General features: G+C 39.0%; 1 protein-coding gene across 17 annotated transcripts in view; it reads left to right on the forward strand.

Annotated features, from left to right (window-relative positions):
- LOC100345702 (WD repeat-containing protein 64) overlaps positions 1–15,745 on the forward strand; it is a 172,250-nt gene that overhangs the window by 109,487 nt on the left and 47,018 nt on the right. For 16 of the 17 annotated variants that reach the window (XM_051820752.2, XM_051820748.2, XM_051820755.2 and 13 more), the window contains 2 exons: positions 3,065–3,240; positions 4,812–4,988. In XM_051820752.2, coding sequence (XP_051676712.2) covers positions 3,065–3,240; positions 4,812–4,988 — 353 coding nt within the window. The remainder of the gene's footprint in view (positions 1–3,064; positions 3,241–4,811; positions 4,989–15,745) is intronic. The other variant, XM_051820747.2, reaches the window with a different exon arrangement.

A 15,745-nucleotide genomic window follows, 5' to 3' on the forward strand; every position in this document is an offset into this window, starting at 1 on the left:
ATGGGAATTAATATCTTGATATTGATGCTAAAAATAATCAGTGCCTTACAATGTGTTTATATAGTTGCTTAAGTAGTTTGCAAAAGTCACATAAACCATCTAATTTAATCTTTGACAGGACTGAAACTATGTTGCTCTGGCTTAATCAATGGTATTTTAGGGTACCATTGGCTAGAGATACACATTTGATTTGGTAGTTACTAATTATATTTTCAATTACAGTAGATTTGGGGACAGGGCATAATTAGCCAACTTTGTAATACAATACCTAGAATTCTATATTTGGCTTATGTGTCTAGCTCCTTGTGAGCATGTGCCATGCCAAAGGTGGGAGGATGTCAGACTCAGAATGTGTTATTTCATCTCATGTTCCTCATGATGTGGAGTATTGCATAGAACTTTCAGGAACTAGAGAGCCCCAGACTGCCCCATCTTTCACTTCAACTTGTTCTGAAGCCTGTGAAAGAACTGCTGTAGCTATACAATCTGACCAATTGAATACACTATCCAGAATATATTTTTAAAAATTTTTTTTATTTGACAGAGTTAGTGAGAGAGAAAGAGAGAAAGGTCTTCCTTCTGTTGGTTCACCCACCAAATGGCCGCTACAGCTGGAGTTGCGCCTATCTGAAGCCAGGAGCCAGGTGCTTCCTCCTGGTCTCCCATGCGGGTACAGGGGCCCAAGTACTTGGGCCATCCTCCACTGGCTTTCCGGGCCACAGCAGAGAGCTGGATGAAAGAGGAGCAACTGGGACTAGAACCCGGTGCCCATATGAGATGCCGGTGCCACAGGCGGAGGATTAACCAAATGAGCCATGGCGCTGGCCCCCAGAATATATTAATCTAGGGATAATTTTCTAAATAAGCAACTGCTCATAAGCCAACTGATGGAATGAGTGAGCACACTGATGTGAAAGTCTGATTTAAAAATATGAATTAGAACAGGTCTTTTGCCTAGCAGTTAAGATATCTGTATCCCATGTTGGAGTGTTTGGGTTGATTCCCAGCTCTGGCTCTTGATTCCAGCTTCTTGCTGGGAGGCAGCAGTGATGGCTCAAGTAACTGAGTTCCTGTCACTTAATGGTAGTCCTGGATTGTGTTCCCAGCTTCTGTCTCTCCCCAGCTCAGTCCCAGCTGTTGGAATCATATGTAGAGTGAACCAGCCATTAATATCTCTCTCTCAATTTAATTAATATTTAAAAAAATGTTAGCAGAGGACAACACAATATGAAATAAATAATAAATAAATAAAAAACAAAAGGGTATGAATGCAACTTCTCTTCATATGGAGCAATTCATAAGAAAGCACTCTTTTCCATAAGTACACTTTGCACTTATATGACAATAAGTTACAACAGAAACCCTAAGCAACAATACATTATCATCATCAGGTATGAACATTAAGCAATTCAATATATGACTGGCAATATTACTATTTTCATGCAAAGAAGTCATATTTTACTTTTTTAGTCCTATGACTTAGTATTCTTTCCGTGACAATTGGTCCTCTTTCAGAGGTACATTTGTTAAATTGACAAAGATCCTGGGTCCAGGACATCTAGAAACTAGGATTCTGTATCCCCCAGAGCAGCTCTACCCACAAGCCACCAGTGCCCTCACCCCCCACCTATAAATAGCTGAGCTGTACCTCTCCCTGCTCTCTGCCTCACTGATTGCTGAGGACCCAGTATGACAGGAACTCTGGGCCATGGCAGTGATTTGTCTAACCCAAGAGTGAATGAGGACATGGGACCTTCTTTTAATCATTCGCATGACTATTTTCTTAAAGACTATGAAGTGTTAAAGGGCAGGAACTGTGAATACCCACTTTAATCCTGTGCTTTTATCACCATATTGCGTATACAGGGAATATTTAAGTGATGCTTAATTATGTTGTGAGGGAACATGATTGGGATTATATATTAATGATGGGGAAAACCTGGCACATGGGAAGGAAAACAGCACAGTGAAAACACTCTGGATGTACAGCAGGATTAGAGCTAAGGGATAGCAAGTAGTGGGTAGGGAAAGGTGTGGAGGTTAAAGGGGAAAAGTGCTAAACCTGAGATGGCTACTATAAAAATCCCATGTGATAATTTCTACACTGAGTAATGAACTCAAAATAGCTATTCAGCAATCATTCTGATTATCATTCCTTCTAGCCCCTTCATCCAGCCCCTCCCCCACAACATGAACAAAGGTAATGATAATGAAAAGCATCTCAGTGCATTTGGGCTGTTATAATAGAACATCATAAGACAATATGGTTTTTGGGCCACAGAAACATACTTCTCAAGGTTCTGGAGGCTGGGAAGTCCAAGCGGAAAGCATCAGTAAATCTGGTATCTGTAGAGGACCTGCTTCTTGGTTTATAGACAGCACCTTTTCATTGTGTTCTCACGTGGCAGAAGGGGCAAGGGAGCTCTCTGGTACCATTTTAATAAAGGCACTAATCCCACTCATGAGGGATTAGGCATGAGTTAGTCACCTCCAAAGATTACATTGGAGATGAGATGTCAATAGAAAGTACAATTTCAAAGGTAAGAAAGAAACTACATTCATTTTTCATTCTTCTCTCATGTAACCAACAAAACAACTCCAAGCCTGATAGTTTCCTACCTGTTGCAATTTCCTCAAGCCTTCTATTATTCAATAAGAGCTAGGTCACCTTGAGAAATGTGACAGTATACTAGCATGATCTTTGACTGTTAATAAGAACTATATTGAACGAGCTGACATTCCCATATTGGTGGTGTTCAGTCAACTGGAAAGCGCTGGGGAATGGACAGAAGAGGAACATAAAGGGAAGCTCAGACAGGAGAATCAGGGACTTAAAGAAACTTGTCACAGATTTCTAAACACTGCTGGCCCTGATCATTTTTACCAAGGTTTACAGAAACATACTGCATGTACAGCAAGCCTGAGGAAACTCATGTGTCCGTCTTAGTAAGAAATATAGGATAAATTGTTGGTAGAAAGCTTCCAGTGGGACCAATTTTCTCTGAGTGAAAAGCCAAGCATTCGTAAATCATTTTACCCACATAGCCTTTTCTCTGTGCACCAGGAACAGTGAAAATCTGGGACTTTGGCAGTGGGCAAGAGATGAAAGTGTTGCCTAAAGGGAAAGAATGGAAGGAGGAAGAGCACTGGGTGAAACGTCTGATTTTCCTCAAAGCTCAAGAAAAACAGCAGAACTTGATCCTTGCTTTGGAGCGCAACGGAGCTATCAAAATCATGCAGGTAGGTTTACAGTCCTATTTTGTTATTTGTACTGTTGGTGCTCTTCTTGGGAAAGCCGAATGAGTCAGTGGATAATCCGCATTTAAGTCCTCTCTTGCCAGCCAGCTGAACACAGTATTAGTCTATCAACCTTCAAGTGAGGTTTCTCATTAACTTTGTCCAGGCCCATGCAATGAACAGTTACCTGGGCACAGCATCCCGTCCATCAAGCTTCAACGATTAGTCAGGACTCCAAAGTGGGTATCAGAAAGGTTCACTTACAAACACCTGCCACTCTGACATTGCTCATCTGCTCATTTGGGAATAATTCATGGCTTCCCCAGAATGGCTGCTTGTTAGTAGGCTCTGTCCCTTTTAAACCATAATGTGTTCTGAGATGAGCATGTCTCTTTTTCAGTTTGTCATCAAAATTGTTTTATTTATTGTAAGGTTAATGATGCAATCTGCTCAAGGCTATTTTGGGAGGAATGAGATAGGCTAATTTATTTTTCCAGAAGATTTCTGACTACCTAGGAATGTTAATGCCTTCCTCAAATTTAAAAAGACTAGATCATTTATCTGGCTGAGTGGATCTTATCCTGTCACCTCAAACTCAACGACTCATTGCCTTCATTATTCCCCATTCTGAAAGCTAAGATCTGAAAACAAATCTTTAATAGGAGAGCAATCATGGCATACTAGCATTGAGTAAGATGACTGATGACCTTACAGATAGAATAAAGGAATGAAAAGCTTCCCTGGTTCAATACATTCTGCCTTTGATGTCTGCGCAATCCAAAACAACACTACAGAAAGGAATTTCCTAGTAATACTCTGACACACAACAATATGTTGATTTTAAGTTAGTACAACCAGATACCCTTCCTAACAGACAATGTCTGCTGTTACACACTCCTTTTAACTCTTAAACATTCTCACTCTTTTTTTAAAAGCTATAAAAGTAGCATGTAATTGTCCTACGTCAAAATTGTTTTTCATTTTACTGTGGCATTTTTCTCTTTGATAATTCTGATTCCCTATTCAGAATCTGTAGATTGAGCTTGATAACAATCAACAACCTCTCTTATTCATAAATACAGGCTAATATATATCCATTTGCTCCAAGTCCAAATCTATCCAGTTGCACCAAAACAATTTATTGAAAAGTCTGTTCTTGTCCCACAAACTTGTTCTGGCACTTTCATCTATGGACTCAGTTTTGTTCCATTAGTCTACTCACTTTTCCCTAAGCCCAGATTTCATTGAGTGCTGGGTTATTTTGACTGTGGCCTGAGATGAGGGTACATTCCTCTTAACTGGATGTGTTTGTTTCTGCCAGATGCCTCATGGAACTACATTTGCCTGTTGCATTTATTTGTACACAAACTTTCATGACTAACACTGTATTTCAGTTACTAGGTACTCTGAAGAGGGAAGAAGAGGAATCATATTATTGAGGGATAGATAGAGCTTAAGATATGAGAAAGTTAGATGATGGGTATATTGATATGTTCTGTTTTTCTCTATCTTTTAAAAACAGCTCAAAATAAAATAATTTAACTGTGCATGTACTCACTGGATTTCTATTAAAGGGCAAGGAAAATGATATTTTCCTCACTGTGATATGGGAGCTGCCTGATGCCATGCCTTATTTCCAGAATGGGATTCACGTGGTGCATCTGGAGATGTCTACTAGAGACAGGAACATGGCTATTCCTTTCCCAGATGTCAAATTAATAGTTGAGAAAAAGTTTCCTCATCACACTACTGTAAGTTTCATTTCTTTATTTTAAATGTTCACTTTTTGTTATGGAAAATTAAAATTAATAAGTATAGAAAATAATATAATGAATTTTTCTATGTACTGTTTTTCAGACTCAGGACTACTCTGTGCAAGGTCAAACATTGTTTAATCCCATTTCCTCCCCATGACTAACATCAGTGAATTTTGAAGTAAATCCTAGACATTATGTCATTTTATCTATAAATATTTTCAGTATATCTCTCTAAATAATAATGAATCTCAGGGCTGACGTTGTGGTGTAGCAGGTTAAAGGTACTGCCTGTGATACCGGCATTCCATATGGGTGCTGGTACGGTGTTCCAACTGCTGTACTTCCCATCCAGCTCCCTGCTAATGGCCTGGAAACAGCAGCAGAAGATAACCCAAGTGTCTGGGCCCCTGCCACTCATGTGGAAGACACAGATGAAGCTCCTGGTTCCTAGCTTTGGCCTGATCCAGTGTTGGCCATTTCAGCCATTTGGGAAGCGAATCAGCAGATGGAAAATCTGCCACTCTTTCAAATAAATAAATAAACCTATTAAAATGAATATGAAAAATTATAATTTCATTATTTCTGAACTATTTCAAAAATAATTTACAAGTTTTAATATAGAGATCTTCCAAAAGTTCATGAATATTTATATTAAGAAAAATCTATGATTTCAAAACTTTTATGCAGCAAAATAAATTTATCTTTTAATTCCATTTTCCATTAACTTTTTGAAGTATCCTGAAGTATGGGCTCATTATGTCATTTTTATTTTTAAAAATTTTTATTGATTGATTGATTTGAAAGGTAAAGAGCCAAAAATAGAGACACAGATCCCCATCTGCCTGCAAAATTGACTCCCCAAATGCCTGTAACAGCTAAGGCTGGGTTAGGCTGATTTTGGGAGCTGGGACTTTATGTCTCCCACATACGTGTCAGGAACCCAAGTAATTGAGCCATCTCCTGCTGCTCCCAAGGGACACATGAGTAGGAAGCTGGAAGTAGAACTGGGATCAAAACTAGGCACTCTGGTATGGGATGCAGGCGTACCAAAATGTCTCAACTGCAGTGCCAAACACCTGCCTTCATGTTAGGTTATCGTACCGTACATTATATTCTAGTATCAGAAAGACAACAAAATTACTAAAAATATTAAAGCTGAAACAGCTGAATATGTTGCTTGCTCTGCAGTTCTCTTTGTCCTTAGCATATAGGAGTGTACTGTCAAACTACTGTGCTTTAAAATTACTTGAAATAGTTCCTTGAGGGCTGGCGCCGTGGCTCAATAGGCTAATCCTCCGCCTACCGGCGCCAGCACACCGGGTTTTAGTCCCGGTCGAGGCGCCGGATTCTGTCCCGGTTGCCCCTCTTCCAGGCCAGCTCTCTGCTATGGCCAGGGAGTGCAGTGGAGGATGGCCCAAGTGTTTGGGCCCTGCACCCCATGGGAGACCAGGATAAGCACCTGGCTCCTGCCTTCGGATCAGCGTGGTGCGCCGCAGCGCACTGGCCGCGGCGGCCATTGGAGGGTGAACCAACGGCTAAGGAAGACCTTTCTCTCTGTCTCTTTCTCTCTCTCTGTCCACTCTGCCTGTAAAAAACAAAAACAAAACAAACAAACAAAAAAAGAAATAGTTCCTTGTGCCATCAACTGTACACAGGTTAACTTGCTTAATTTATATTTGTTACTTTTTAAATTTGAATTTTGTCATTACATTGTATATATATTTAATAGCTTTAAAAGCAAATCTAGGCCAGCGCCGCAGCTCACTAGGCTAATCCTCTGCCTTGCGGCACCGGCACACGGGGTTCTAGTCCCGGTCGGGGCGCTGGATTCTGTCCTGGTTGCCCCTCTTCCAGGTCAGCTCTCTGCTGCCTGGGAGTGCAGTGGAGGATGGCCCAAGTACTTGGGCCCTGCACCCCATGGGAGACCAGGAGAAGCACCTGGCTCCTGCCATCAGATCAGCGTGGTGCACCGGCGGCAGCATGCCGGCCGCGGCAGCCATTGGAGGGTGAACCAATGGCAAAAGGAAGACCTTTCTCTCTGTCTCTCTCTCTCACTGTCCACTCTGCCTGTCAAAAAAAAAAAAATCTACAAAAGAAGCCCCACTCTGAGATATCAAACCAAGGAGTAGTTTAGCTTCTTTTTTTTTTATCTTTTATTTAATGAATATAAATTTCCAAAGTACGACTCATGGGTTACAATGGCTTTCCCCCCCATACTGTCCCTCCCACCCACAACCCTCCCCTTTCCCACTCCCTCTCCCCTTCCATTCACATCAAGATTCATTTTCGATTATCTTAATATACAGAAGATCAGCTTAGTATACCTTAAGTAAGGATTTCAACAGTTTGTTCCCACACAGAAACATAAAGTGAAAAATAATAGATGATTTTTTTTAAATGATGATGAAATCAGATCAGACCTATTGTCATGTTTAATCCCAGTGAGAGTCAAGTTGGGAATTGATAATTTCTTTTTTTTTTTTTTTTTTTTTTTACAGAAGATCAGTTTAGTGTACATTAAGTAAAGATTTCAATCGTTTGCACCCCCATAGAAACACAAAGTGAAATATACTGTTTGAGTACTCGTTATAGCATTAAGCCTCAGTGTACAGCACATTAAGGACAGAGATCCTACATGAGGAGTAAGTGCACAGTGACTCCTGTTGTTGACTTTACAAATTGACACTCCTGTTTATGGCATCAGTAATCTCCCTATGCACCAGTCATGAGTTTCCAAGGCTATGGAAGCCCCTTGAGTTCTCCGACTCTTATCTTGTTTAGACAAGGTCATAGTCAAAGTGGAGGTTCTCTCCTCCCTTCAGAGAAAGGCACCTCCCTCTTTGAAGACCTGTTCTTTCCACTGGGATCTCACTCACAGAGATCTTTTTGCCAGAGTGTCTTGGCTTTCCATGCCTGAGATACTCTCATGGGCTTTTCAGCCAGATCGGAATGCCTTTAGGGCTGATTCTGAGGCCAGAGTGCTATTTAGGACATCCGCCATTCTATGAGTCTGCTGAGTATCTCACTTCCCATGTTGGATCACTCTCCCCTTTATTTATTCTATCGGTTAGTGTTAGCAGATACTAGACTTGTTTATGTGCTCCCTTTGACTCTTAGTCCTTTCATTATGATCAATTGTGAACTGAAATTGATCACTTGGAATAGTGAGATGGCATTGGCACATGCCACCTTGATGGGATTGAATTGGAATCCCCTGGTATGTTTCCAACTCTACCAATTGGGGCAAGTCAGCCCGAGCATGCCCCAAATTATATATATCTTCCCTCTTTTATTCCCACTTTTATGTTTAACAGGGATCACATTTCAGTTAATTTTCAACACTTAAGAATAACTGTGTGATAATTACAGAATTAAACCAGTCATATTAAGTAGAACAGACAAAAAAAAATACTATGAGGGATAATGTATTAAGTTGTCCATTAGCAGTCAGGGCTATGCTGATCAAGTCACCATTTCTCATAGTGTCCATTTCACTTCAGGAGGTTTCCTTTTTGGTGTTCAGTCAGTTGTCACCGATCAGGGAGAACATATGGTATTTGTCCCTTTGGGACTGGCTTACTTCACTCAGCATGATGTGTTCCAGATTCCTCCATTTTGTTGCAAATGACTGGATTTCGTTGTTTCTTACTGCGGTATAGTACTCTAAAGAGTACATATCCCATAATTTCTTTATCCAGTCTATCGTTGATGGGCATTTAGGTTGGTTCCAGGTCTTGGCTATTGTGAATTGTGCTGCAATAAACATTAGGGTGCAGACCGCTTTTTTCTTTATCAATTTAAACTCCTTTGGGTAAATTCCAAGGAGTGGGATGGCTGGGTCGAACGGTAGGGTTATATTCAGGTTTCTGAGGAATCTCCAGACTGATTTCCATAGTGGCTTGACCAGTTTGCATTCCCACCAACAGTGGGTTAGTGTCCCTTTTTCCCCACATCCTCGCCAGCATCTGTTGTTGGTAGATTTCTGTATGTGAGCCATTCTAACCGGGGTGAGGTGAAACCTCATTGTGCTTTTGATTTGCATTTCCCTGATTGGTAGTGACCTTGAACATTTTTTTTCATGTGCCTGTTGGCCATTTGGATTTCCTCTTTTGAAAAATGTCTATTGAGGTCCTTGGCCCATCTCTTAAGTGGGTTGTTGGTTTTGTTTTTGTGGAGTTTCTTGATCTCTTTGTAGATTCTGGTTATTAACCCTTTATCTGTTGCATAGTTTGCAAATATTTTTTCCCATTCTGTTGGTTGTCTCTTCACTCTCCTGACTGTTTCTTTTGCAGTACAGAAACTTCTCAATTTGATGCAATCCCAATAGTTGATTTTGGCTTTGACTGTCTGTGCCTCCCGGGTCTTTTCCAGAAATTCTTTGCCTGTGCCAATATCTTGAAGGGTTTCTCCAATGTTCTCTAATAACTTAATGGTGTCAGGACGTAGATTTAGGTCTTTAATCCACGTTGAGTGGATTTTTGTGTAAGGTGTAAGGTAGGGGTCTTGCTTCATGCTTCTGCACGTGGAAATCCAGTTTTCCCAGCACCATTTATTGAATAGACTGTCCTTGCTCCAGGAATTAGTTTTAGATCCTTGATCAAATATAAGTTGGCTGTAGATGTTTGGATTGATTTCTGGTGTTTCAATTCTGTTCCATTGGTCTATCCATCTGTTTCTGTACCAGTACCATGCTGTTTTGATTACAACTGCCCTGTAGTATGTCCTGAAGTCTGGTATTGTGATGCCTCCGGCTTTGTTTTTGTTGTACAAGATTGCTTTAGCTATTCGAGGTCTCTTGTGCCTCCATATGAATTTCAGCATCATTTTTTCTAGATCTGCGAAGAATGTCTTTGGTATCTTGATTGGTATTGCATTGAATCTATAAATTGCTTTTGGGAGAATGGACATTTTGATGATGTTGATTCTTCCAATCCATGAGCATGGAAGATTTTTCCATTTCTTGGTATCCTCTTCTATTTCTTTCTTTAAGGTTTTGTAATTTTCATTGTAGAGATCTTTAACGTCCTTGGTTAAGTTTATTCCAAGGTATTTGATTGTTTTTGTAGCTATTGTGAATGGGATTGATCTTAGCAGTTCTTTCTCAGTCATGGCATTACTTGTGTATACAAAGGCTGTTGATTTTTGTGCATTGATTTTATATCCTGCCACTTTGCCAAACTCCTCTATGAGTTCCAATAGTCTCTTAGTAGAGTTCTTTGGATCCTCTAAGTACAGAATCATATCATCTGCAAAGAGGGATAGTTTGACTTCTTCCTTCTTGATTTGTATTCCTTTGATTTCTTTTTCTTGTCTGATGGCTCTGGCTAAAACTTCCAGAACTATGTTAAATAGCAGTGGTGAGAGTGGGCATCCCTGCCTGGTGCCAGATTTCAGTGGAAATGCTTCCAACTTTTCCCCATTCAATAGGATGCTGGCTGTGGGTTTTTTATAAATTGCTTTGATTATATTGAGGAATGTTCCTTCTATACCCAATTTGCTTAGAGTTTTCATCATGAAAGGGTGTTGAATTTTATCAAATGCTTTCTCTGCATCAATTGAGATAACCATATGGTTTTTCTTCTGCAGTCTGTTAATGTGGTGAATCACATTGATTGATTTGCGAATGTTGAGCCATCCCTGCATACCAGGGATGAATCCCACTTGGTCTGGGTGGATGATTTTCCTGATGTGTTGTTGTATTCTATTGGCCAGAATTTTATTGAGGATTTTTGCATCTATGTTCATCAGGGATATTGGTCTGTAATTTTCTTTCAGTGCTGCATCTTTCTCTGGCTTAGGGATTAAGGTGATGCTGGCTTCATAGAAAGAATTTGGGAGGATTCCCTCTTCTTCGATTGTTCTGAATAGTTTGAGAAAAATGGAGTTAGTTCTTCATTAAATGTCTGGTAGAATTCAGCAGTGAATCCATCTGGTCCTGGGCTTTTCTTTGTTGGGAGGGCCTTTATTACTGTTTCAATTTCTGTTTCAGTTATGGGTCTATTTAGGTTTTCGATGTCTTCATGGTTCAATTTTGGTAGATTGCATGTGTCCAGGAATCTATCCATTTCTGATAGGTTTTCCTGTTTGCTGGCATACAGGTCCTTGTAGTAATTTCTGATGATTCTTTTTATTTCTGTGGTGTCTGTTGTTACGTTTCCTTTTTCATCTCTGATTTTATTGATTTGGGTCTTTTCTCTTCTTTTTTTAGTTAGTTGGGCCAATGGGGTGTCAATTTTGTTTATTTTTTCAAAAAACCAGCTTCTCGCTTGGCTGATTTTTTGTAATGTTTTTTTTGGATTCAATCCTGTTAATTTCTTCTCTGGTTTTAATTATTTCTCTTCTCCTACTTGATTTGGGTTTGGTTTGCTGCAGTTTTTCTAGGTCCTTGAGGTGCACTGAAAGCTCATTTATTTGGTACCTTTCCAATTTCTTGATATAGGCACCTATTGCTATAAATTTGCCTCTCAATGCTGCTTTTGCTGTATCCCATAAGTTTTGATATGTTGTGTTGTTGTCTTCATTTACTTCCAGAAAGTGTTTGATTTCTCTTTTGATTTCTTGAATGACCCAGTGTTCATTCAGGAGCATGCTGTTCAGTCTCCATGTGTTTGCATACTTTCTGGGGTTTCCTGAGTTGCTAATTTCCAGCTTCATCCCGCTGTGGTCTGAGAAGCTGCATGGTATGATTCTAATTCTTTTAAATTTGCTGAGACTTGCTTTATGGCCTAGTATGTGATCAATCCTAGAGAAGGTTCCATGCGCTGCTGAGAAGAATGTGAAGTCTGTAGATGTAGGGTTGAAAGTTCTGTAGATATCTGTTAGATCCATTTGGGCAATAGTGTCAATTAAATCTGCTGTTTCCTTGTTGATCTTCTGTCCGGATGATCTGTCTATTTCTGAGAGTGGAGTATTGAAGTCCCCCAGTACTATTGTATTGGAATCTAAATCTCCCTTTAAGTCCCTTAACATATCTTTTAAATAGACCGGTGCCCTGTAATTAGGTGCATATACATTTATAATAGTTACATCTTCCTGTTGAATTGAACCCTTAATCATTATATAGTGTCCCTCTTTGTCTCTCTTAACAGTTTTTGTATTAAAGTTTATTTTGTCTGATATTAATATGGCTACACCTGCTTTTTTTTGGTTTCTGTTGGCATGGAATATCTTTTTCCAACCTTTCACTTTCAGTCTGCATGCCTCTTTGTTAGAGAGATGTGTTTCTTGTAGGCAACAAATAGTTGGGTTGTGTTCTTTGAGCCAGTCAGCCAAATGGTGTCTTTTAACTGAAGAATTCAGACCATTAATGTTCAATGTGACAATTGATACGTAGTGACTTTGCCCTGCCATTTTCCCGGAAATATTTTCTAGTATATGCTTTGAGCTTCCCATGCTCTTTTACTGGTAGGTGTTCTTCCTTTCCCTTCTTTCATATTGATGGCCGTGTTTCTGTGTTTCTGAGTGTAGCACATCTTTAAGTATCTTTTGCAGGGCCGGACGAGTGGCCACAAAGTCTTTCAATTTCTGTTTGCTATGAAAGGTCTTTATTTCACCTTCATTCACAAATGAGAGCTTGGCAGGATCTAATATTCTGGGCTGGCAATTTTTCTCTCTTAGCACCTGTGCTATGTCTCGCCATTCCCTCCTAGCTTGTAGGGTTTCTGATGAGAAGTCAGCTGTGAGTCTGATTGGAGATCCTCTGAGAGTAATCTGACGTTTCTCTCTTGCACATTTTAGGATCTTTTCTTTATGTTTCACTGTGGTAAGTTTAATTACCACGTGTCGTGGTGAGGATCTCTTTTGGTCATGTTTATTGGGGGTTCTATGAGCTTCCTGTACTAGGATATCTCTGTCCTTCTCCAAACCTGGAAAGTTCTCTGCTAGTATCTCACTAAAAAGGCCTTCCAATCCTTTCTCTCTCTCCATGCCTTCAGGAACTCCTAGAACTCGAATGTTGGTTTTTTTAATAGTATCCTGTAGATTCCCAACAATATTTTTTAGGTTTCTAATTTCCTCTTCTTTTCTTTGGTTTGACTGTATGTTTTCCTGTGCTCTATCTTCTAAGTCCGATATTCTCTCTTCTGCTTCACCCATTCTGTTTTTAAGGCTTTCTAATGTGTTTGTCATTTGATCTATTGAGCTCTTCATTTCATTTTGATTTCTCTTGACTATTACACTTTCCTGTTCTACTAGTTTCTGAGTTTCATTTTGACTCTTCCTTAAAATTTCATTTTCACGAGAGAGATTTTCAATCTTGTCCATTAAGGATTTCTGTAGTTCAAGGATTTGCTTTTGAAAACTTCTAAATGTTCTTATCATAAATTTTTTGAAATCCGTATCTTGCATTTCTTCTATCTCATCATCTTCATACTCTTGGCTTGGGGTGTTTTGCTTATTTGGAGGCATCATAGTGTCATCGTTGATCTTGCTCCCTCTATTTCTGTGTTTGTTACTCGGCATAGTTAATTCTTCTTGCGTCACTGTGCGTTTTTTTTTTCTTTTCTTTTTTTTTTATACTGTGTCCGTGTTAAGTGGACTGCCTGCTGTTGGAGGAGCCTTCGAGGCTTGAGATGGGTGCGGCCTGAGAGCTCTGCCTGGTTCTTCCTCCCCTTCCAGCGCCGATGTGTGGACTCGGAGCCCTGAGCGTCCCAAGCCTCCCCGCTGTTGTCTGTGTGGCATGCACTCCCCTTGGAGCACTGTCGCGCAGACCCTGGGGCTTCTGTGGCTGGGTCCCGCGACTTGGCTTCCACGCGGTGGGCGACCTTGTTCTCCCAGTAGGTCCTCCGATTCACGCCTGCTCCATCCAGAAGGGTTTCCCCTGCAATTTTTTTTGGTTCTATTTTCTGCGGCTACCGTAACTCCTCTTTTATTAAACTAAATTTTCCCGGACTATCGGTGCGCGCCCTCACTATTCCGCCATCTTGGCTCCGCCTAGTTTAGCTTCTATTCCTGTCTTTCCCTCTTGTTCTCTTCCTAAACTAAGTAGTTAACCTTTCATTTTTAGGTTTTTGACTTGTCTCTAATGTTTTTTTTTTTTAAAATATAATCAAATGCTTTTCTATATTTGGTTGCTTCTCACCTTTCTTTAAGCTAATGATAGAAAACTATACAACACATCTTCAAACATTATTGGCAAGTGTATATTACATTCAAAATACTTTGTAACAAAATAAATTTTAACTCCAGTTTTTCATGAACTTTTAAAAGTATCCTTATGTCTATTATTTTATTTTTACTTGTTTTATTTAATAATATATTCTGAAGATCATTATAAAGCAATATTTAGAAATATTCATCCTTTAAAAAGGATGTGGTCAAATATATATAATGTAAATTTTGCCATCTTAAACATTTTTAGATGTACAATTGGTGGCATTAAGCATATTCACATAGGAGTGTCCATCCCCAGAAATACTTGAAACTCTATACCTGATATGCAATAATTTCCCTACTGTTCTTCTTTTCTAGCCCCTGGAAACCACCATTCTATTTTCTGTATCTATGAATTAACCTACACTAGGTACCACATTTAAGCAAAAATATACAGGATTGTTTCACTTAACATAAAATCCTCAAAGTTTAACCATGTTGTAACATGTATCAGAATTTCCTTTCTTTTTAAGGCTGAATGCTACATATTCTATTGTATGTATATACCATACATTACTTTATTCATCCATTGATCAGCGCTTGGGTTGCTTTTTTGCTTCTTGGTTACTGAGAATAATACTTCTGTGGACATGGTTATAAACATTCATCTATTTTTTGAAAGCTCTATAACATCATCTGAATGGATGTACCATAGTTTATTCAACTAGTCCCCTGTGGGTAGACATTTGGAGTAATTCTTACTTTTTCCAATTAAACATAATGCTGCAACAAATATAGCATTATATATGTGTTCATGCATAGATTCATAGTCATATTTTTTTAAAAAATTGTTAACACTGTATCTTTGGGATAGATTCCTAAAAGAGGAACTGAGAGTCAAAAAGTAAATGCTAATATAATCTTCCTAAATATTGCAAAATTCTACAGTTGAACAATTCTGCACTTTTACTAACAACATGAGGATAAGTACTTCCTCACGGCCTTGCCAAAACTTTATATTGTCACGCTTTTAGATTTATGAGTACAAAATCATAATTTGGTAAATTTTAATTTGCAATTCTCTTGTAATAAGTTAGCAGAGCATTTTTTAATATGTGTATCTTTTTTCTCTTTTTTATCTAGGTGTTCTTTATCTTTAAATGCTTTAAAAGCTTTTTCTATATCAGTTATATTAGGAAACGTATACATATGTATACACAAATATACATGTATGGGTATATAATTAGGTAAATGTATTAGGTATATTGGCCTTTTGTGATTTAACTTTAATTTCAGTTATCTATCAGTGTTTTATTTTTAGTTAAAATCATTTCAGCCATGGCAATACTAACATCTGGGAGGCTAAGTGCAGATGAAGTTTCTGGTTAACAGGCACTATTATTTTGGAAATAATAATCACAAAAGTTCTCCAGGCTTCCCACAAGGAGTCCATTGTCCCTCTAAAAATAGCCCATCTATCTATGTAGATAAAATAACTCATCTCCCAAAAAATAGCTAAGTCTTCCAAATTGTCCTAGATTTTAACAAAAAGAGAAAGTTTGGAGTGTGTCAAAAGGTCACAAAATGGTTGTTCACTTTTTATGGTCATTATTATTTCACCATTTTTGCAACTTTCAGTCTTAGATTTTTTAAATGTTGGT

The sequence above is a fragment of the Oryctolagus cuniculus genome, chromosome 13 (genome assembly GCF_964237555.1).
Source record: "Oryctolagus cuniculus chromosome 13, mOryCun1.1, whole genome shotgun sequence".
Taxonomy (NCBI): Eukaryota; Metazoa; Chordata; class Mammalia; order Lagomorpha; family Leporidae; genus Oryctolagus; species Oryctolagus cuniculus.